The sequence below is a fragment of the Callithrix jacchus genome, chromosome X, assembly GCF_049354715.1.
Source record: "Callithrix jacchus isolate 240 chromosome X, calJac240_pri, whole genome shotgun sequence".
Taxonomy (NCBI): Eukaryota; Metazoa; Chordata; class Mammalia; order Primates; family Cebidae; genus Callithrix; species Callithrix jacchus.
In genome coordinates, this window is record NC_133524.1 from 60126133 (window position 1) to 60149316 (window position 23184).

The 23184-nt window shown below is 51.3% G+C and overlaps 1 protein-coding gene and 1 pseudogene across 39 annotated transcripts in view; both read right to left on the minus strand.

The window, feature by feature from the left end:
• Positions 1-13081: 13081 nt before the first annotated feature.
• LOC100413075 (uncharacterized protein C15orf39-like) lies at positions 13082-19447 on the minus strand (annotated as a pseudogene).
• A 668-nt stretch (positions 19448-20115) lies between these two features.
• LOC128930681 (uncharacterized) overlaps positions 20116-23184 on the minus strand; it is a 159307-nt gene continuing 156238 nt past the window's right edge. For all 39 annotated transcript variants that reach the window (XM_078362604.1, XM_078362598.1, XM_078362597.1 and 36 more), the window contains one exon: positions 20116-22064. In XM_078362604.1, coding sequence (XP_078218730.1) covers positions 21193-21783 — 591 coding nt within the window. In that variant the 5' untranslated portion in view covers positions 21784-22064 and the 3' untranslated portion in view covers positions 20116-21192. The remainder of the gene's footprint in view (positions 22065-23184) is intronic.

The following is a 23184-nucleotide window of genomic DNA, read 5'->3' on the forward strand; positions in this document are numbered from 1 at the left end:
GAAGTTTTCCTGGATAGTATCCTGAAGAGTATTTTCCAGCTTGGATTCATTTTCTCCGTCACATTGAGGTACACCTATCAAACGTAAATTAGGTCTTTTCACATAGTCCTATATTTCTTGAAGACTTTGTTCATTCCTTTTTACCCTTTTTCCTCTAATCTTGCCTTCTCATTTTATTTAATTGAGTTGATCTTCGACCTCTGATATCCTTTATTCTGCTTGGTAAATTCAGCTGTCGAAACTTGTGTATGCTTCACAAAGGTCTTGTGTTGTGTTTTTCAGCTCCACCAATTCACTTATATTCCTCTCTAAGTTGTTTATTCTCGTTAGTATTTCATCAAATCTTTTTTCAACGTTCTTAGTTTCTTTGCATTGCATTAGAACATATTCTTTTAGCTCACAGAAGTTTCTTATTACCCACCTTCTGAAACCTGATCCTGTCAATTCATCACACTCATTCTTCATTCAGCCATGTTTTCTTGCTAGTGAGGAGTTATGATCCCTTGTAAGAGGAGAAGCATTCTGGTTTTGGGTGTTTTCCTCCTTTTTGCGCTGGTTTCTTCCCATCTTTGTGGATTTATACACCTGTTGTCTTTGTATTTGTTGACTTTCAAATTAGATCTCTGAGTGGACGTCCAGTTTGTGGATGATGAAGTTATTTCTTGCTGTTTCTTAGTTTTCCTTCTAACAGTCTGGCCCCTCTGCTGTAGGACTGCTGAGATCCACTCCAGGCCGTGCTTTTCTGGGGATCACCTACAGCGGCTGCCAAACAGTAAGGGTTGCTGCCAGTTTCTTCTTCTACTATCTTTGTCCCAGAACGATACCTGCCCGATGTCAGTCTAAGCTCTCCTTTATGAGATGACTCTTTGGATATATGTGGGTCAGGGAGCTACTTGAGGAGACAGTCTGTCCTTTATAGGAGCTCAAGTGCTGAGTTGTGAACTCTGTTGTTCATTCAGAGGAGCTGGGCAGGTATGTTTAAGTCTGCTGCAGCAGAACTCATAAACCTTCCCTTTTTTTCCCCAGGTGCTCTGTCCCAGGGAGTTAGGGGTTTATTTATGAGTTTCTGTTGTGCTGGAGGCTTTTTTCAAGGCTGCCCTGCCCAGCGAGTAGGCAGCATAGTTACTGTCTGCCTGCAAAGGCTTTGCTGAGCCGCTGTGGGCTCCATCCAGCTGCCATGTGAACTTCTCTGCAGTCCTGTTTTTATGGATAGAGTTAGGACTGCCTCGGCAATGGTGGCCCACCTCTATAATGGCAGACTCTCTCTGTAATGATGGGCTGCCTCTGCAATGGCGGGCTGCCTCAGCAATGGTGTACTACCTCCATAGTGGTGGACTGCCTTGGTAATGGCAGACGCCCCTCCCCCACAGAGCTGAACCATCCCAGGTTCAGCTGTGCGTGCTGTGAAACTCTCAATCCACAATGTTTCCAATTGCTGTTTTATTGTGGGGATGGGACCAGCCGAACATGATCACCTGCCTCAGAGCCCTTTTCTTTGTTAGTTGAATGGTCAACTCTGTTTCCCAGATGTTCCTATTACCTGTTGAAAAGGTACGGAGATCTGTGTGATTTCCCATGTGGCAACCCACTGCACTGGCTGAAGTAGCCACACTGAGATTCGTGGCACTTGTTTGCCCAGGAATATCCTGGCCTGGCTCCCTGTTTCAGTCCCCTTTTTTATCAGTTGAATGGGCTACTGTGTCTCCCAGGAGCTCCAATTGCCAGCTAAAACAGTGCCTGGACCTGTGCATTTCGTACAGAGAACCACTGCACTGGGGAGCCATCCAAAACAGCCATGCCAGCCAAAACAGCTGCACTGGTGACCCATAGGGCTCCTCTACCTGGTAATCTCCTGGTCTGTGGGCAATAAAAACCCATCTGGAAATGCAGCGACCACTGACCCTCCACGCTTTCACTGGAAGCTGCAATCCTGAGCTGCTCCTAATTGGCCATCTTGGATCCATCCTCTTCCTGCTCCTTTATAAACTGCTGTAACTGCTTCTCAAGGACTGCTTCACAGCAGCTTGAGGACTGGATGGTGAAGAGTGAGAAGTTTCTATCTGGGGAAGCCTGGACCATTCCATACAGTGCCCCTTAAAAATTGTAGGGCTGGGCTCAATATACAACTCGGTCAGTAAAGATCAAGGCATTTCCAAGCCCATGGTCTGGTTTTTAAAAGAACTCAGTAAAGTTGGAAGGGACAGGAAAAGAGATCGGATTTACACCAGGTGAACAGAGGCCCAGAGAGATCACAGCATATTGCTGTTGTTATTACTGTTATTGCTACCACTATTGAAACCTTTATTGAGTGCTTCAGAAGATAACATGCTAACAATCCCATCTCAACTCACAACCACCATGTGAGACAGTTACTATGATTACCTCTATTGTGTAGATAAAAAACATGGAGTATTAGAGGTTAAGTGCCTTCTTCCTAAGATCACAAAGACAGAGCTGGGATTTGAACACCCAGGTCTATCTGATTCTCTAGACCCTTTTTTTTTTGCTGAAGGTTGGGGGCACAGGTAGAAAGTGGAAAATTAATATTCTGTTCACTTTTTGAAAGGATGATACATTCACATAGTCCAAAAATCAGAAGGTAAAGAAGGGAAGTATCTCCCACTCACCCTGTTGCTCTTTACTGGGTTTTTTACAAATTCTTGCAGACACGCTTTATGTATATTATCATAGTACTTGCACACACAAATATTTCCTCTCTCTAAACAAATGGTAACATACTAAAGGTACTTTTCTGTACTTTGACAGTACAATACCCCACCAAGGACATGGCCAAGGCCACAGCCAGATAAGGGAGGACGGGCACTTGGCCTCTGAGCTCTGTGTCCAGTGCTGGCTCCCCACCTCACCCTTCAATTCACCCACAGCAGCCCCAAGGGGAAACTGGAGCACAGGATTGGCAGCATGAAATCAGGGGACCCCACTGGACTCTTAACCAATAACTTGATGGTGTTATTTAGTTTACTGATTGTGACAGAGCTTCAGTCCAGGACTATTGGCAGTTGTTGGTATGGGCTCTGAGGTGCATGCAGAGAGGAGGAGTTGGAAGAAGATTGAGGGGAGAGGTAGAGAGAACAATCATTAGGGTTGGGGCATGTGAGGGCTGTCTCGGTTGGCAGAGAACCCAACTGCTGCTGTGAGAGGAGGTTGGAAGGCTGGCCTGCAGGGTGAGTGCACCTTGGCCCGGGGCCTCTTACCTCTAGATCTTCCATGGTAGCACATGACACAGGGCCTTCCAGGTGGATACCTGTTGCTGACTACAAGAGATGAGAGTGCACATGGAGATATTCTGTCCTCCTCAGTGTCCAAGCCCTCTGACTGCCTTTCTTTCCCACCAATTGGCAAAATGTTCTGTTCTGCCTATCTCAGACCATTCATCCCATAACTCCTTTGTGCCAGCTTCTCTCATAGTTCTTCTCTCCCATCATCCCACCCTGGAGCCCTTTCTGTGAATCCTGAAGGGACAGCCTGATGGCAAAAGTGGCTGTTCTCATGGGCCTAGCTTCCCCTTGAGACTGGGGATGAGAAAAGCAAAACAGCAATTACCATTTCCTGGATGTCCTGGGTGTTTACAGTAGGACAGGTACTAGGGATTAACATAAAAACAACAACAATTACAAATCTCATTTAACCTTCACAAATGTAAGTCAAACAATACCACCTCTATTTTACAGATGTGAAAGAAGAGGCCCAAAAATCTCAAGTAACTTGCCCTAAATTGTATCCCTAGCAGACGGAGAGGCAGGATTGAAACCCAGAATTCTTAACCAGTACCCAGCAGTTCTTCCACAATCTTAACAATTACACTCTACTGCCCCTTGGGCCCCTTTTCCTCAGAAGCCTGGCTGGCCAAGACTCACATGGCATGGTGACTGGCAACCATCAGAGGTGGTTGTCTCAGGGCTCCTACTTCTTTTCTTTTTCCTCCTCACTCCTGCTGGAACAGCAGGGTGGTTCCTTTGTTGAAATTCTTTTAATTGTGGGAAAGAAGAGTAGTACTACCCATGAAAACTACAAACTCCTACAGTCACATCCTACTTTACAGTTTTTACAAAATTCTGTCATACACCATCTGATTTAATGCCACCAACAATTCTACAAGGTGTTGTCACAATCACTTAGTGACTGAGAAGGATTGATATCATAGCTTTAAAAAAATAAAAAAGAAAGAAAGCAAGAAAAAGGCAATACTAGAACTTAAACTCAGTCTTCTAACTTCAAGCTCCGGAGTTTTGCCATGAATCAGCAACTGCCAGAGACCCAAACCACAGGCAGAGGTAGAAAAGTCAACATTAAGTAGGCAGGAACTGTATGCCATGTGGTTTAGAGTCATACATTCTCACAGGTCTGTTAGTGTTAAAGAACACCAGTACGTCTCACACTTTTATATCAATGTGTCCTCAGGGCAGAATGCAGCCTTTCTGTTAAAGTCTGGGAATTCATCAGAAAGAGGACAACTCAAGTCTCATTTCAGAGAGAAGTCTGGTAGACTCTTAGAAACGTATGACAGTCCTCCCTAAGTACATTAATGTGTTTTCTCAAGAGAATCAAGGGAAACTGATGCTTTAGAAAGATGTCCCACATTTATCCTGTGGCACTCAAAGTACCCCAGGTTGAGATGATATGAGAAAAATTCAAGCTGTCGAGATTAGTTTCCCCAGACCTGTTCCACAGAAGATGAGCAGACCTCACTCCAGAGACCACTGACTGAAGGGCAGTCTGGTCTCAGAACTATGGAGAATTCAAATATGAGGTGAAGAACTCAGAAAGAAATGTGAAAATCTCTCTGGAGAGTAGAAGCAGCCTTGGAGAAAACCAAACCAAACCCATTCTCCCATTGCCACCTAGAGGCACTGTCAATGTTTTGTGCTCATGAGGGAAGTGTAGGCTTTTTACACTGTCAATGACTATGTTAAAGGAGTAAGGTGGCCTGAAACTTCTTGCTTCTAGGTCCCACAGTCCCCATTCCCCTCACGTTGGAAATTGGTTCTGTAACCAGAAATGGGATAAGAATGCTTAGGGGACTGGGTTGTAAGATCAAAGACAGGTCTTGCAGCAGAAATGACGATTTCTAGGGGGACTCTGACATCACTACATTTCACTCCTCCTCGGGGAGGGGACCACATCAATGAGATATCTCAAGAGAATCAAGGGAAACTGATGCTTCAGAAAGATGTCCCACATCATGCTCCATGATGGGGGAGGGGGATACAGGGCTGAGACCCAGGTCCTTGGAGATGCCAGCCTAAAGAGCCCAGGGAGGTTGAGCTTAGGGTAGCAGAAGGGGAGGGCAGAGTCTGCAGCAGGGAGCCCCAGGAGTCACCAGCCCAGAGTCACCCAGAAATGACTGGTGAGGGTGGGGACTGGGGCTGGGAGACCCAGGTACTTAGAGACATGAGCCCAAAGAGCCCAGGGAGGTCAGGCATGGGGCAGCAAAAGGTAAGACCCAAGTAGGGAGTGGGGAGCCTCAGGAGTTACACATCCAAAGTCAACCTGGAGTGATTGGCAAGGGTAGGGACTGGGCTCCTTGCTGAAGGAGTGGGGCTGACTGACAAGATTTCGGTAGGGGGAGCCCAGAGTCACCAGGGTTGAGGGGCCCAGGCTGATGTGTCTCAGAAGTACTATAGACTCTGGCAGCAGTCTTGCATTGTAGGGGACCTGTGTGCATTTTGCGTTTTTTCTAGCCACAGCCAAATTGATCTATCCAGTTTCTTCTGACATCCACATGGCGGGATGGGGCAGGAGGTGGGTTTGGGGCCACATCAGCAAAATTTAAGGGAGCATCAGTAAGTAGCTCCAGTCACCTAAGTCACCTACCAGGCAGCTGTGTGACTGAGACAGAGGAGGCATAACCAGGGCCCCACTAGAATGTAGAATAGGGGCACAGCCTTAATGCTCAAAGCCCATTGGTCAATGAGAAAGATGAAAGAGAAAAGAGGCATGGCCAGGTAGCAGCATGTCCAGAGAGACCTGTGGCATCCCAAGGAAGGCTGTCCATGCAACTCCTGTCCCTGCCCACTCTGAGAGAGGGGAAGAGCCACCCACTCCGAGAGAGGAGAGGGGCCATCTTTTGCTTTTAAAGCTTTAAATCTACCAGGACATGCAGCCCCATGTTTGGGAAGGTGACAGTGTGTGGAGATGACAGTGTGGAAAACAATCCTGCCTTGGCTAAGACCTCATGGATCTCAGGGTTCCCTGGGGCCAGGATAGCACTGGAGCCCACCCTGATACCCATTGGAAACCTGAAATCTACACCTACAAGAGATCAGGAAAGGGGTTCAGCCTCCAATGCACCTGCAGCAAGGTGAGACAGGTACAGATAGGCACCCTGCTTCCAACCAGCTTCAGGTGGACAGGAGGCAGATCTCCTGCCTGACCTTCCTCTCCTGCCTCCACTAAGTGAGGAAAAGGGGCAGCTGAACATCAGGCCATTGCTTACATTGAAGCCACTAAATCTGGGTCCCAACAGGCAAGTGTGACCCCTGACTATCCCAGGCCCAGCCCAAAGCAGTCATATCTCTGGTGAGGAACTAATAGACAGATATGATGTCCCCAAGTGGCTCTATAAACGTCTTATTGAGGATATTCAAGGAAATGGGCAAGACCATCATGTTCAGCCAAGAACCTGCCAGGGGCAGACAGAAGTCAGTTTGGTTCCACGCCTGGCACTGGAAGGGTGGTAGACTAGGGGTCAGCCATGGTGAAGGGGAATGGATGGCCATGGGCTGGGTGGCCAAGGCTTTCAGCTCCTGCAGCACCTGCAGAACACCTGCCCAGGCCTGGCTTTGCACTCACATTTCTGCCTGGAGCCACAGGTGGCTGGACACTGGCCTGAAGTAGGGATGGTGGTAGGAAAATCACTTGTGGCCACATATGGGCAGCTAAGCATGGGATAGAGGGGAATCATTTTCCAAAGAGACCAGAAAGGCCAAGAACTTAAGCAGATGTAACCCCTTTGTCCTGGGTCACATCAATTAAGTCAGAGCCTACCCTGACCCTGAAGCTGCAGCTCAGTCTAGTTGAGACTCACGAAGAGATGTCAGTGCTGGGCAAGGGGCCCAGCCCAGCCTGAGATGTCCAGCAAAGCTGAATGCTGGACAAGAATCTCAGGATTAGTCCAAAACAAGGGCAACTGTGCCTGGGCAGGGAGTAGGGGAAAAGCCCAGGGAGCAGGAGGCCTGAGGACTTTTAACTAGGTGTGATGCCCGGTCAGAACATGCAGAAGAGAAGGTGGCATGGCAGCAACTGCCTGAGGCCAGGCTATAAACCTAGCAGTCACCTTGTCTAGCCTAAACCATGGTGCACCCCAGACACCATCCTTCAAATGTGAGAGGCAGGGCTGGGAGGGCCCTCAGACTCCTCTTCCCTCCTGCCCCAAGCTGGTTCTCATCCCTCACCAGAATGAAAGTGAAGTCTTCTATGGGTCACAGCCTGCCAGGTTCTCTACCACCTGGTGGAAGGGGTGGGGGGAGCTGCCCCTGGTTGAGGAAGAATCCAGATATCATAGCTAAAAGGGCATTGGGGAAAACCTTGAACAGGGCCAGGACCTGAGCCCTGCCTGGCTATGGTGACTGTGAGCCAGGTAACTCAGACTATGCAGTCTCAGTCTGTCACTGTGTCTCATGGGGGATGTCAGCATTACATTTGAAGTCAAAGTATGTAAGCCAGGGAAACCAGAGTTCCCAGTAGAGACCAAAACCAAAGGATGGAGGAGTCTGGCCTGTCCCAGAAGGTCAGGCTGGATAAGAGGCTGTGTGAAGCCTGGGCAGCCAAGGTCCTTCCCCTTCAGGTTACAGGCATCTGGAACCTTGTCTAGATCCTCATGCCATCCAGAGACTCAACCCTAGGGACAATTCCTCCAAGCTGGTAGCAGTGAGTCAATCCCTATACTCACCCCAGCAAAAACTCTGAAATGAGGGGGCCTGCTGGTGAGGGCAAGACTCTTCAGGAAAAGGTTATCAGTGCCAAGAAAGGTTTGAGCTGTGCCTTAGGGAAGTCAGAGGGGTAGGTGATAGACCCCCTCACAAAGCCTGCCAGGGAACACAGGAGGGACACAGGTGTAGTGGTGGGAATGTTCTGGAAGACAGCAAGCAGGCTCCCACTCACCGATGGGGCTGAGTGAGGTCAAGTCCACATGCCAGAAGCTTCTATCCACACTCTGGTGCCCTTTGTTTCTTCTGTTAGAGACAGGGTCTTGCTCTGTTGCCCAGGCTGGAGTGCAATGGTGCAATCATAGCTCACTGCATCCTTGACCTCCCTGGTTCATGAGATCCTCCCACCTCAGCCTCCTGAGTAGCTGGGACTACAGACACCTGCCATCACGCTTAATTTTATTTTTTGTAGAGACAAGGTCTTGCAATGTTGTGCAGGCTGGTCTCAAGCGATCTTCCCACCTCAGCCTCCCAAAACACTGAAATTACAGTAGCAAGCCAGTGCTCCTGGTTCTGCTGATGTGTTTTTGCTGCCATGATGCACAGGGGGCCAGAATCTGCTCCTGGACCTCTCCCTAGGCCTGCACCCAGGCTGACCCCTGGGCTGCAGGTATCAGATGTGGAGAGAATGCAGTGAGCAGAGCAGGCTAGCCAGTGATGGAGACCCAGGCTGGAACTAGGAAATAGGGCTCCAACCCTCAGCCTAGTGGCTCTTCCCAACCCTTGAAAGAAATAAAAATGACCTAGTCTCAGGTATTCCTCTAGAGCAAGGCAAAATGGACTAATACAGTGTTTATGCTTGGTGTCCACTGGACCTGACCACTCAGAGAAGGGCTGCTCTTGACTCTGCCATTAACATCCAGACTACAACAGAGTTGTTCCCCTGTTCTGCCTGAGTTTGTCCTCTCTCAGCTGAGCAGAGCAGGGATAATTGCTTCCCATGTGGGCCACAGGACAAAGCAAAGGCCTGAGTTCCACAGGAAGGTAGGTGGGCTATGTCCAAGGGAAGACAGACCTGGGGAAATATTTTATATCCTCGGGGTGGCAGAGGGACATGAAGAGGATGCCTCGTTTGTAAGCAAAAGAGAAAGGAAGATAAGCAGAGAGGTGCCGGACACCTGCCTCACCACCACCTCCTCCACCGAACACCAGCCCCATTCCCACATAGCCCCCAACTCAGGAGGCACTGTTCTTACGGTTGACGTGAATTCCTGGCTGAGCTGGCAAAAGCTGACAGTATGGATTCATCAGGGGCAGCACGTAGTGTAGGTGATGTGCAGGATGGAAGTGGAGAGGGGACAGAAAAGCCATGATGTCAGGTCTGGGGCTGCCAACGTGGTACCTGCCCTGGCTGTGGGCAGAGCAAGCTGCTCCATCCTGCCAGATGTGGCCTCCATTTCTAAGGCATCCGAGTTCCAGGCCAGGACTGGAGCCAGAGTCCCCTTGGGGTCAGGGGACACAGTCCATTCACCTGTGCTTTTGGCAAAGCCAGCTGCACAAATGAACGGGGGGGCGCCTGCCGGAGGGTAGGACTGGGCCTGGACTACTGCCTCTATGATGAGAGGGTCCTAGCTTTCCAGTCAGACTCCTGAGATGAAAGCCCACCCAGCCAGGGAGTGGGAAGTCATGGCCTGCAGACTCCTGAGTCTGTAGCCTCTTCCACCCAATTGAGCACCAGAAAGAAAGATGAAGAAGCAGTAGGTGCTCCTCCCAGCTGCTGGCTGCTTCCTGGTGTGGATTTTGGGATCCTGAATCAGTCAGGATGGGGCTGCCAGCAGCTGGGGGCAGGGGGAAAGCTGGATTTCCTAGGTGGAAACCTCTCCACCAGTCCCAGGAATGATGGGGACCAGGCTGCTAGGGGATTGGGGCCAGAAGTGCCCAGGAGACCAGGGGAGAGGTCTTAGCTAACTCCCGATGGGATAGCTTTCATTCACATGTCTACAAGAAACCTCCAAGCTGGCAACACCCAGAAGGGGTTGGGCTACCAAGGGCTGGGGCCAGGGATGCCCACTGGCCTCTGGGGAAGCACTGGGCAGATCAGGTAAGGACCAGTCCTTTAGTAACTAGGGACCCTTGCAGCCTGCTGGGCTTAGAGGTGCCAGGATGGCAGCAGGCAGGACTGGGGAAGACCTGGCTTCTGGAAGCTGGGGTACTGGTATGTACATGGGGCCAGAAAGTGGCAAGCTGAGGTGTGGAAGCAAATGCTGGGCAGGGTTACCCCACATCCAGCCCCAGGGAGGTAAAAAGGTGGGCAGGGTCTCCAGGGTCCCCAGCCCCTTTTGGAGTAGGGGCTGTCTGCAGAGGCTCTTGCCTACTCAAGGCAGCTGGAAGCCCAGGCCTCACTGAGGGGTCATCAGGGCCTCAGCAGAAGGGGCAGAGTGGCCCCAGCTTCCTGTGTAGGGAGGCCCCAAGCTGAAGCCCCAGCTCCTCTGAGGGGTGGTGAGGGTTGGGTCTGAGAAGTTTACAGGGTTTGAGGAGATGCAGCCACTGAGCTTGGAACCCCAAGTTGTGAATTATAGTCAGGAGAGGATCTAGACTGGATGACAGAGCAATACTCCATTTCAAAAAAAACCTTGTGAGAGATGGCAGCCAGATAGCACCACCTCCCTCAGACTAGGAGTAGGAGTCCTGGGCAGTCCTGTTCTTGCCCCTACCACCTCAAGCTGGGGGCCTCTGGGACACTGTTTCATCTCCTCCCTTAGACTAGAACTCCCCAGGCCTGGTTAAGTCTCTCCCCTCAGGCTAGAGCCAGGAGGGGAAGAGAACCTCCTGGGACAGAGCAGCAACTTGCTCCAGCCCAGCTTGGCTCTATGCCACACCAGCCTGGCCGCTGCAATATCCTGAGTTCTCTGGGGCCACTGGGAAACCCAGGTGCTGAGCCCTGCCTGTTCTGAGGCCTCGCTCTGCCTGGTTGCCATTGGCAAGATGTGTGTCAGGCACACAGCAGGGACACAGGTGTGCCCGAAGGAGGGAGACAAAGAGGGGGAAGTGAGAGGAGGAAGGAGGAGGGGGAAGTGAGAGGAGGGAGGAGAAGGGGAAAAAGAAGGGAAATGAAGGAAGATCTAAGGAGAAACAATAAAGCACCCACTGCAGTCAGGTGCTGGCAATGAGACGGATGTGACTGACGGGGCTGACAAGGTGCCCATGGATGCCCAGGGCCTGGGGAAGCCCAGGGTTCAGAAACTCCACCTCCACTGCAATTCTTCCCTCCCCATAGGACTAGCTTCAAATTATTCCACATGGCTCATGCCCTCATTCCTCAGGTTGTGAGACTGAGTCCACAGGTTGCTGGATTTCTAGCCAGGCTTCCCAACCCTGCCTCTTTTAGTTCTGGGAGCTCCAGCCCTGCCTGGGGATTTCCCTGCTCCAAACTCACCAAGACTCTGCAAGCCTGGTTCTCCCCACCCAGACCCTACTTTGCATGTGACTTCCTAGTTGTCTTCAGGGCCCAATTCAGGCACCTCTTCTGGGACCCAAGAACCCTCCCCCAGGTTGTCACTGCAGTGGCCACAGTGTGTTGTGCTTACCTATCCCCTTCACAGCCTAGAATTCTTCCTGGGCCAATATAACCAGTGTAATGGGACAATGGCAGCTGCAACTCAAATCCCAGCCTAGAGTCAGGCCAGGCTGGTACAGGAGGGACAGCGTGGCTGGGCTCACTGACCACCACCAGGATTCCACGCAGGTCTAACAAGCACCAGTGGACTGGCCCCAGGCCCAGGTGGAGGGGGAAGACAGGCCCAGGAAGCTACCTTAGCTGCCCTGAGGACAAGCCTTTGGGGAAATAGAGCCTGGCAGGGGTAGGGTCTCTAGAGAATGGGCCCAGCACACCACCCCCACCACCTGAGCTCAGGTCAGTGGGTTGCATGGTCGCTAGCAATGGGGAGGTTGTGACAGTTCCACCCAGACCATGAAAAGGCTTGGCCTTGGAAGAGAAGTACATGCTAGGGTCTGGTGACCAGCATATCTCACCAAGCATTAAGACACTGACCTAATACCACTAGGACCCATGGGGTATCAGGAGAGAGGGCTTTCCTGGAGCAAGCAAGTATGCTTGTGAGAGGGGCCCACAGAGCCAGAGCCGGCCACATACTGGTGCAGGAGCCAATCAGCACCATCTGGACTAGGAACGGGGAGAGTAGCCTGCAAGCAAGGGGTAGGCACACAGTGACAGTACATGAAACCCCCACCCCACATAAACGGCCAGGCCCCAATTCCAAAAACAAGCTAGATGCTTTAGTGGCCACCTCCAGGGCCCAGAGGCTTATCACCATCCCTTAAATAAGGCCCAGAGCTTGCCAGCCTTTGGCTCAGTTCAGCCCTCTGCAGGCAGGTGGCTCCCAGCAGGCCTGGCTGATGGGCTCCAGCTTGGGGAGAAGCAGTATCCTCAGTTCAGATCTTCAGGAAACTTCTAGGCCTGAGCTGCCACTCAGCCTGCCTGCAGCAGTCCGAGTCCCAGCAGCTGCTTTGCTTCTAGAAAACACAAATTTTCTGGGAGAATGCTTGGGTCAGGGGAAGCATTTCAGGGAAGCACTGATATCAATTTGGGACAGGCCTGGGGCCTCCTAGGGTGGCAGCAGTAGGCCCAGAACAAGGACACCAGCTACAGGTTGCATTTCTGCACCAACAGTGGGAATTGGGAGTGGGCAGTGCAGGCTCCCTCAGGGAGCTCCAGGCTGGGCCAACACCACCCCAAATGCTGGGGGTGACTCCGGAAAGTGTGAGTCACATCCACTGCATAAGGTACCACTCAATAGCCAGGTCCTAGGACACATGAAGACTTTCTATGGGAAAGTTCTCTGCCTCCGATTCTCAGCCCTGTCCCAGGGAGGAAGCAGAGACCAACCCATGACAGGGTGTGTGTCAGGCAGCATCTCCACAACAACCCTGTGAAGTAGGTGGCATTGTCCCATTTTACACATGGAGAATGAGGGCTCAGCAGAGGTGATGTGTCTTGCCCAGGTCATGCAGCAAGAACAGGAGGCAGGATTCAAGCCCAGGCCTGTTGGGCTCCAGAGCCCATGTGTGTTCTCTAGGGAAGAATAGGAAGGAGTCCTATCCAATAAAGACCCTTATGTTAAAAGCTCAGAGGCTCTCAGCCCACCCTGGGTAGGCCCCAGGGTCAGAGAGAGAACCCCTCCAGGGGATCAGCCCCGGCCCCAGCATCCACTTCTGGCCCCAGGACAGCTGGACAGGCAGAAGGAAGGGTGGAGAGTGATCACTACACATGGCACTGGCAACCAGTGCTACAGGTGATGGCTCTGGCTGTCCAGCACCTGTGGGCAGGAAAATGGTCCATCTGGTCTTGAGGCCTTGTAGCCCAAGGTGGGCAGAACCAGCCCATTGAGCCAGATGGTCTCCAGTCAACTGCAGAAGTGGGCCTTCAGTGTGGAGCCAGGCAGGCTGATGCTGGCAGCAGGGGTAGTGGAGGCACCACAGGACTCTTTCCCAGCAGCTGCCTCTACTTTCTCTGGGCCAGAGCTTGGCAGCTTCCCCCTGGCTTCCTGACCTTGGGGGCCATTGACTTCTGAGCCAGAGCGAGGCTCTCTGGCTCATCTCTGGTCACAGTGGGCTCTGAGGGGGACACAGCTCCAGTCTCAGTGTCAAAGTCTCCTGGAAAACAAATGCATAGGCTGCAGACCCCATAACCTCAGATCCCACCTCCTGGCCTCCAAAGTCACCCAAACAGTGGCTCTTATCTGCCCCATCAGGCTGGCATCACACCTCTTCCCCACATATGTCCACTGGCCAGACCATCCAAGCCAAAATGATGGGCTTCTCTCCAGGTGACACCAGAGCTCTATCTGATACAGGCATTGCTCAGGAGAGGCTATTTGGGTACAAGGATGAGAGGAAAGTGGCTCAGCAGGTCAGGAACCTTTGGCCTGGTCCAATACCCATTGTCGAGATGGAAAAACTGAGGCATGGGAACAGAGGACCCAGCCATCAACTTTATGCCAGCTCCAAAGCCAAAGCCAAAGCCTGAGCCTGGGCCCAGGTACAGACTGCCTTAAAAGCTATGCTTGGGAGTGCAGGAACCTGGAAGAAAGAAAGTCCAGAATCACTGTCTAGGGGCACACACAGAAAGGCAGCCCCCAAGGATGGGGGGAGGGAGTGAGGACCAGCAACACAATTCGGCCAGGGGCAGGAAGCCTGGTTCCAATCACTTCTTTCCCAGGCCCCTGACTTTTGCAAGCTCCACTCAGAGCAGGTAAGGACCGTGTGAAGTGCCCAGACTCCACTGGCAATCAGGCAGCCCAGAATAAATGGACCTGACCCTCTCTGGGCCTGAGACAGCCCAACTGTAAGGGGAGAGGACTGAGCTGGGCAGCCCAGCCCTGAGTGATACATGACTCTCACTTGGTAACAGAATGCCTGAGCCTGGATTTCCTTTGCATCCCACTAAGGCATCTGCTCCAATTTTGTAAGTGTTCAGGGATCAGGGATGCTGGTCAGACAGCCCCTAAGCTTATCTGCACCTTACTGCCTCAGGCCCTTCTCCATCCTGATCAGGTAAAGGTCGGGGCAAGGCTGTCACTATGGGGATGGAACTAGGAACAGTTTCTGCAGGGAGAGGCGGAGTGGTGGAAATGGGAGAAGGTGGAGGTGGAAGCCACAGGGAGAGTAAAACTAGAGGGGCCCTCAGGTCGGGACGCCAGGTGTACTGACGCAGGAGAGCAATGGCAGAATCCACTTGGCCCCATCACCAGATCCCTAGCTGAGGAAGTGTGATCATACACAGCACACAACACTTCGGCAGTTGTGTGGTCCTCCAGGACATTAAAAACACAAGCTAGAGAACAGTAGGCACAAGACATCATTGAGTAGAGGAACAGTGAACCACAGAACAACACTACCTATGGGCACATTTCTGTGATGTCAGGACTGGGGAGGACTTCAAAACTGAACAGTGAAAAAGGCACCTGTGACCCTCAGCAGGTCTCGGGCATGAGGAACTTTGTGAATGGGGGTGCCCTTTGCTGACATGGAAAAGACTGAGGATGATGAGTGAGCTTAGGGGAAGCCTTGAGAGTATGATTTGGGATGAGCTCAGTGTGGGAGAGACCCAGGTGCAGAAGACCAGCAGCAGGCAGTGGGTTATTTGGGGCTAGAGCTCAGAAAGGCGAGGCTGAGCTGAACTCAGGAAAATGATCTCAGCTAGAAAACAGGGCCTGACCAGAGCACCGGGAACACTACACCCAGGATGGAGAAGGCACAGGCAGAGAAGTCACAGGCAGAAAAGGAAGAACCCAGGAAGGTGTGGCACCAGGGGAGGCTGAGGAGTTTCCATGGGGACAGAGCAGCTGGCACATTCAGAGGACTAGAAAGGATGCTGTGAAGGTGCTCACTGAGGTCTGGAGGGTCAAGTGTTGAGGGCACCTAGAGCCCACCTGAGAGCCCCCTGCCTGGGCAGGAGTCCCTAAAATCACTCAGCCCCAGCTGTGACCACTCACACAGCACACATACAAGTCACTTGCTCACACTGCTTCGGTGGCCACTGGGGCTGCCCCAGTCTCACCCAGCTGGTGGCATACACAGACATGCCCCTGTAGGCCAAACAGGTTAGGGTAAATGTCAGGCAGCTGGTTCAGCACCAGTAGCTTCAGCATGCATGAGGTGCAGCCTGGCAGAGTGAGCTCCTGCAGCACCCACTCCTCTGACAGTGTGGTGGGCTGCAGCCCCACACGATACTCCTACAGCACATGGTCCACAGAAGTGGGTGGCAGCTGAGGGAAGAGCCGCTCCTTCACCAGGTAGATGGGCACAAAGATGTCACCAGCTCTCACCACGTTAGGGAAATGGCAGTGGTGGGTGTGATAGAAGCACTGCAGCTGGAACAGCAGCTTGGCCAACAGCCCCTGCACACCCTGGCAGTCCTGCCATGCAGTTCGACCCCAGGGTCCAGCCATCTCTAGCCACTCGTGGTGAAGCTTCTCTGGAGGAGTGTGGGCCACTGAGCCTGACATAGCATCACACAGGGATGAATCTAGTCCCGTAAAGTGCTGCTCCAGGGAGTCCCCTGAGGCTGAAGTAGATGCCAGAGCAGGGCCTGGAGCAGGGCTTGGAGCTGGAGCTGAAGCAGGAGCCCAAGCCTGAGCCAGAGCCAGAGCCAGAGCCAGAGCCAGAGCAGGGGATAGAGCTGGAGCAGGGCCAGGGGAGGCTACAGCTACGATTGGAGGGCTGGAGAGTGCCAGGCTGAAGCAGGTCATGGACAAGGGCTGCTGAGCAAGAATCCACAGTCCAAAATAGACAAATGGGACCTAATCAAACTCCACAGCTTCTGCACAGCAAAAGAAACAATCATTAGAGTGAATCACCAACCAACAGAATGGGAAAATTTTTTGCAGTCTACCCATCTGACAAAGCGCTGATATCCAGAATCTACAAAGAACTAAAACAGATTTACAAGAAAAAAACAAACAAGCCCGTTCAAAAATGGGTAAAGGATATGAACAGGCACTTTACAAAAGAAGACATACATGAGTCCAACAAACATATGAAAAAATGCTCATCATCACTGGTCATTAGAGAAATGCAAGTCAAAACTACATTGAGATACCATGTCATGCCAGTTAGAATGGCGATCATTAAAAAATCGGGAGACCACAGATGCTGGAGAGGATGTGGAGAAACAGGAACACTTTTACACTGTTAGTGGGAGTGTAAATTAGTTCAACCATTGTGGAAGACAGTGTGGCAATTCCTCAAAAACCTAGAAAGAGAAATTCCATTTGACCTAGCAATCCCATTACTGGATATATATCCAAAGGATTATAAATCGTTCTACTATAAGGACACATGCACACAAATGTTCATTTCAGCACTGTTTACATTAGCAAAGACCTGGAACCAACAAAAATGCCCATCGATGATAGACTGGACAGAGAAAACGTGGCACATATACACCATGGAATATTATGCAGCCATAAAAAATAATGAGTCTGTGTCCTTTGTAGGGACATGGATGAACCCGGAAACCATCATTCTCAACAAACTGACACAAGAACAGAAAATCAAACACTGCATGTTCTCACTCATAGGTGGGTGATAAACAATGAGAACACATGGGGGGGTTCCAAAGTGGCTCCCGCCGGAGGTCATGGTGCTTGCGAAGGCGAGGTCATCAGTTCAAGGCTAACCTTAGCAACCTCATAAGCTCAAACTGATTGGCCAAAAAAAAAAAAAAAAAAGAACACATGGACACAGGAAGGGGAGCATCACACACTGTGGTCTGTCAGGGGAAAATAGGGGAGGGACAGTGGGGGGTGGGGAGTTGGGAAGAGATAGCATGGGGAGAAATGCCAGATATAGGTGATGGGGAGGAAGGCAGCAAACCACACTGCCACATGTGTACTTATGCAACAATCTTGCATGGTCTTCACATGTACCCCAAAACCTAAAATGCAATTTAAAAATATATAAATAAAATGTAAAATATAAAAAAAGAGAAAAAAAAAAAGAATCCGCAGTTCAATGGGCCCAGATGTAGGGGTGGGCACAGGCTGTGCAGGAGCAGGAACTGAGGTGGGCGTGGACGGGACCACGGCTGCAGGCAAAGGTGCCAGAAGGTTCTTGAACTTCTGGAACATGAAGGTCACAGAGCTGTGGAAGTTGGCCCTTGGCATGGCATCTGTGATCACTGGCAGCCCAGGTAAGCCTGGTGCTTCTGTGTCTATCCTTTTCAGGCCTGGCAGATCTGATGTCATGTTGCCCACATCTGGCACGTCCACAGCTGCAGTGAGCTTGGCACGCTCCACAGGACTGGGAGCCTATGGGGGAGGCCTCTGCTGTGGGCTTCCTCACACTCAAATCCAGGGCTATCTCCTCCTTAAGTGAGCCCCTTAAGGGCTTACTCCCTGAGGGCCCATCTTGAGCAGACAAGGTCCTCCTGCAGCCTTTGTCCTGGCTTTCATTGGTGGCTGGGGCTGAGTCAGGCTCGGCTGTGGCCTCGGGTGCAGGCACATCCAGATATTCATGGTAGGCAGCCAGGCTGAAGACGTTGTCAAAAACAGGCATTGGTGGAAAGCTGGGTGGCCTTGCACCCTCCTTTTGTGGTAGAGACTGGCACTCCTGGGCACAGGGGCTTAGTGCTGTGGGGGGTATGGGGAACTGGACTGCCTCAGGGATGAGTGGTCCAGAGTGTTCACTGAGCCCGGGCTGGAGCTCCTCTTTCCTGCAGCTGGAGAGCCAGATCTTCTCTTTGGCATCCTACGCAGGCCTCACAGACTCTGAGCAGGGCTGACTTGCTGATGAAAGCTGGCATGCCCTCTGGAAAACAAGGGCTTTGGCACAGCCTGCACATTGTTCTGGGAAGGTGGTGTCCCTCCAAGCCCGGGGGATGCTCCACAGAGAGAGGTCATCCCGGGCATAAGAAAACCTCAGTGTCTGGTGGGCAAAGTCCAATGGGCACCATGGAGGGAGACAAGGCTCCAGTTTGAGGCCTGTTGAGGTTCTGGGAGATGGGGAGAGGGATAGGGGTAAGTTTCCAGCCCCACTGGGGGAATGTAAGGTGCCTGGGCTTCCTGCTGCCTGAGGTAGAAGCTGCCCAGCCCACCAGCCTGGTACCCAGTCCGCTTGTGGCCTCCCAGAAGCTGCAGTGAAAGTGCTGGGCTGTAGCTGCCCTGCTTCTCTGGGTGGCAACAGGCTGGAGGGCAAGGCAGGGCCTGTGGAGGATGAGGTGGTGGGTAGTGAGTGTGGGTGGGCCCAGTGTCCTGACAGGATGGCCCCAGGGGCTGGGCCAGCTGGGTTCAAGGACTGGAAGGCCACTCAGACACTGCTTGCTTGGAGTTTCTAGGGTAAGAACCTATGTACCTGGAGGCCAGGAAGCCCATGCTGTGGATGATCTCATACTTCTCCAGGAAGGGCTGGCAGGGGGAGAAGCTTCCCAAGGAGTCTTTGCTGGATCCCCCATCTGGAGCCCCCTGCAAGAAGGTGCCCTCCAGGGTCTGGGGCTTGCTAAGAGCTGGGGCCAGAGAGCAGGGTGGGTCAGCTGAAGGCAACAGGGGCCCGGTCACCAGAGTCCAGTCAACATCCAGTGGCCTCTTCACTGTTCCTTCCCCCAGGCAGGTTGAGAGCCCATAGCACAGAGTGTTGCAGTTTACAGGTTTGGGTATCGCCAGTGGTGGGCCCAGGTATGAGTGGGCCTGGGGACTGAAAGGCAGGAGCTCAGCAGAGCTGGAGTCCTGCATCTTCTCAGAGCCTTCTGCTGGTGAGTGATAGAACAGGCAGCTGGTCAGCAGGTTGTCTGCACAGAGTGGGGGACCTGCCATCCCCATATAGTACAAGGGTAGGTATGGAATCCAGGAGGCCAACTAATCAGACTCAGCCTTGGGAGCACCCCCCATGGGGCAGGAGAAGTAGGACCCCTTGTTGCTGCAGGGTTTCTAGCTGCCAAGAGAGGGGGGCAGGCTGTGCTCAGGCCCCAAGTCTTTCTCTAAGTAAGTCAGCTTGCCGCATGTCACAGGCCCAAGGGTTCCCAGTGGTCACTTCTCTGCCATTGCTGTGAAGGCTTTGAGTCCTCCTGGGCCCCTGCTACTCAACTTCTGACCTGGGATAGAGGGAGAGAGGCAGGGGAAAGCAGGCTTCAGGCAAGCAACAGAGGGCTGCTGCTGGCATCGGCTCACTGCCACACCCAAGAACCTGCCACTTAATTGATACTCAGTTAAGACTGAGTGCATGAGCCAAATGACAAAGGTTTTCAATTAGTGTGTGTGTGTGTGTGTGTGTGTGTGTTTTGAGACAGGGTCTCTCTCTGTTGCCCGTGCTGGAGAGCAATAAAATGAACTTCACTCACTGCAGTCTTGACATCCCAGGCTCAAGTGATTCTCCTAACTCCCAAGGAGCTGGGATCACAGGTGCCTGCCATCACACTCGGCAAATTTTAGTATTTTTTTTTTGCAGAAACAGGGTCTTACTATGTTGCCCGGGCTGCTCTTGAACTCCTGGAGTCAAGTGATCCTCCCATCTTGGCCTCCCAAAGTGCTGAGATCACGTGCATGAACCACCCACCACACCTGACCCCAACTTGTGTATTTTTAGTTGCAGAACCCTTGGTTTAATGTGTTGTGAACTGAACGCGAGCCCAGGAATCTCATCCAGTGAGAGGGTCCCAAACCTGGAAGAGAGTGTGTGCCAGAAAAAAAGGAGAAAGAAAAAGAGAGAGGTCTGGAGGGCCACATGCGCTATGCCCATGCAGCAATTTTATTTTTGCAATATGATCCATTATATACTTTTCTGAAGTTAATGTTGTTTACACCAGATCAACATACTTAAGTTACAGTAAGCAAGATACACCCACTAAGTTATGCCAAGTAAGTAAGTTAAGCCCAGTAAGTCAGTTACGCCCAGTAAGCTACGGTAAGTAAGTTACGCCCAGCAAGTAAGTTACGCCCAGTAAGTACTTAACAATTGTAAGCAAGTTACAGTTACACCCAGTAAGTTATGGTAAGTTACAGTTACACCCAGTAAGTTACGGTAAGTAAGTTACCAAGTGTAAATACTTAAGTTAATATTTTACAATGAAGGTAACAAGGGTCCAAAATGAACACAATCAAGCAATAAACCATAAGGAGCCGAAAGTGGACACAATGCCTCCCAAGTCCTCATATCCATAAAGTAATGTCTGTTAATTATTTAGAATAACATAGTCCCTCTCTCGGTTCCTGCTTTCCCTCAGCTCAACTCCCCCAACCAGGGATCTGTGTCTGGGCTCAAGCTCACCGTATGGTGAGGCCCATTTCCTAGGGACCTCACATGGGAGTGATCCCCACAGATCCCTCAGTTCTCCCTTTTGTTTTTAGATGCAACTCAAAAAGCTTGAGCTGCAATTGTTGAAGGGAGGAGAACACAAGGCAAAAGAGTACTGGGAGAAGGAAACTGTCATGAGTCCAAATTCCTTGTAAATGGGCCTTAACAAGAGGCCACTGCCATTTAGTGTCATTATAAGGAGTAGTAGTCACCAAGAATAGTAACAGTTTGTTTCAAAGCATTAAGTTTTTCATCAATTTTCTTATCAATGTCCATCTGAGTTCCCATTATCATACCAAGGTCCAGAAACGTTAAGGGGCCCCAAAACCTTCAGGCGTTTGATCATCTCATCCGTGGTGATCTTGTCGGTGATCTCTTTTACACCCGAAGGGTAAGCAACCTTCCCATCGGCACTCACGATGCCACAGAGGGCAGTGGCAGACTTGGGCTGCGTGGTGAAGCCCATCCTGAGGGACAACTTTTCATTCACAGTCCTCTACTGGCCTCTCCTCCTCATGCGGGCGGAAGGTGCATCGAGCGCTCGGGTCTCTGTCAGGTGGTTGCACTGCCGTCCCTCGTTGGGTTGCACACAAAGTGGCTCCACGGGTTCCGCCACCGCCAAATTCTCGAGGGCTGCCGCCGCCGACTTCTCTCTGGCCGGGCTGGGGCTGCCGTCACCTTCGCTGACTTCCTTCCAGCCTAGCTGGGGCGGCCGTCTCTGCTGACTTCTCTCTGGCCAGCCCCGGGAGCAGCGCTGAGGCTGGCGATGCCAAGGAGCAGCCGCCGTGGGAGGAGACACGGGGCGAGTGAGCGAGACAGTGCCACTATCTGTCTGGCCGAGGAAGAGCAGCCTCCGACCCCTGTGGCCAGCCTGCCCACACCTCACACCAGCCCGGGTAGCTGACTCGGACCCAGATGCCCCTCGCAGTGGCACGCGCCTGGCAGTCTGCGTCCCGGTCACTGGCACCTCGTGCACACACCATCCAGTCACGTGAGTGATGCAAGAGCACGCGAGAGCAGTGCACGCTCCTCGCTCCCTCAGTTTTAAGTTTAATCTCAGAATCCACAACCCACAGACAAAGCTCATGCACTATGTGCACAAATTCCTCAACCGTTTTAAGTTTAATGTCACAACCATGTGACTTAATCATATGTTGCAAAAGCTGTACAATTTATGCTCTTTAGATTCTATTTGCCTCATGTTTTACTCCAGATGAAAAGATTATTCACTCACTTACACTGCAGCTTCACCTCTATAGTTTGTAGGCGTCATGATTGTCCCTCGTGTCCAGGTCCCACGTTCGGGGCACCAGCTGTTGTAAACTAAATGCAAGCCCAGGAATCTCATCCAGCGAGAGGGTCCCAAACCTGGAAGAGAGCGTGCGCCGGAAAAAAAGGAGAAAGAAAAAGAGAGAGGTCTGGAGGGCCACATGCGCTATGCCCATGCAGCAATTTTATTTTTGCAATATGATCCATTATATACTTTTCTGAAGTTAATGTTGTTTATGCCAGATCAACATACTTAAGTTACAGTAAGCAAGTTAGGCCCACTAAGTTATGCCCAGTAAGTAAGTTAAGCCCAGTAAGTCAGTTACGCCCAGTGAGTTATGGTAAGTAAGTTACGCCCAGCAAGTAAGTTACGCCCAGTAAGTACTTAACAATTGTAAGCAAGTTACAGTTACACCCAGTAAGTTATGGTAAGTAAGTTACAGTTACGCCCAGTAAGTTATGGTAAGTTACAGTTACACCCAGTAAGTTACAGTAAGTTACCAAGTGTAAATATTTAAGTTAATATTTTACAATGAAGGTAACAAGGGTCCAAAATGAACACAATCAAGCAATAAACCATAAGGAGCCGAAAGTGGACACAATCCCTCCCAAGTCCTCATATCCATAAAGTAATGTCTGTTAATTATTTAGAATAACATAGTCCCTCTCTCGGTTCCTGCTTTCCCTCAGCTCGACTCCCCCAACCGGGGATCTGTGTCCGGGCTCAAGCTCACTGTATGGTGAGGTCCATTCCCTAGGGGCCTCACATGGGAGCGATCCCCACAGATCCCTCATTAATGAATTATTCTACACACAACCCCCATTTCCCCCACTCCAGGAGACCCTTCTGTTCAATTTTCCTCCATACAACTCCCAAAACCCTCTCCTTTTTGGGATTTCAGACTTTGTAGGGGTACTGTGTCTGAGGGTCACTTGGTGTGCCCTGCCTGCAACCCCCATAAGGAGACCCATTCATTTCAAAGTCACCAACAAAACAGACACAACAAGAAGCAGGTCTCCTGCCTCCACCACAGGGTCCTATTCCAAGATGCCATAGCGACACCCACTGCAGCCAAACCATGGAATCTGAGTATTGTCTACAAATTCACAGATCTCTTGTGACACTCCTCTGACTTGCTGATCTTGTCAAAAATGGCAGAGCCAGGCCTCCAGCCCAGGTTCTTAGGCCCATAGCCAATGCTGAGATACTGGACTTGGC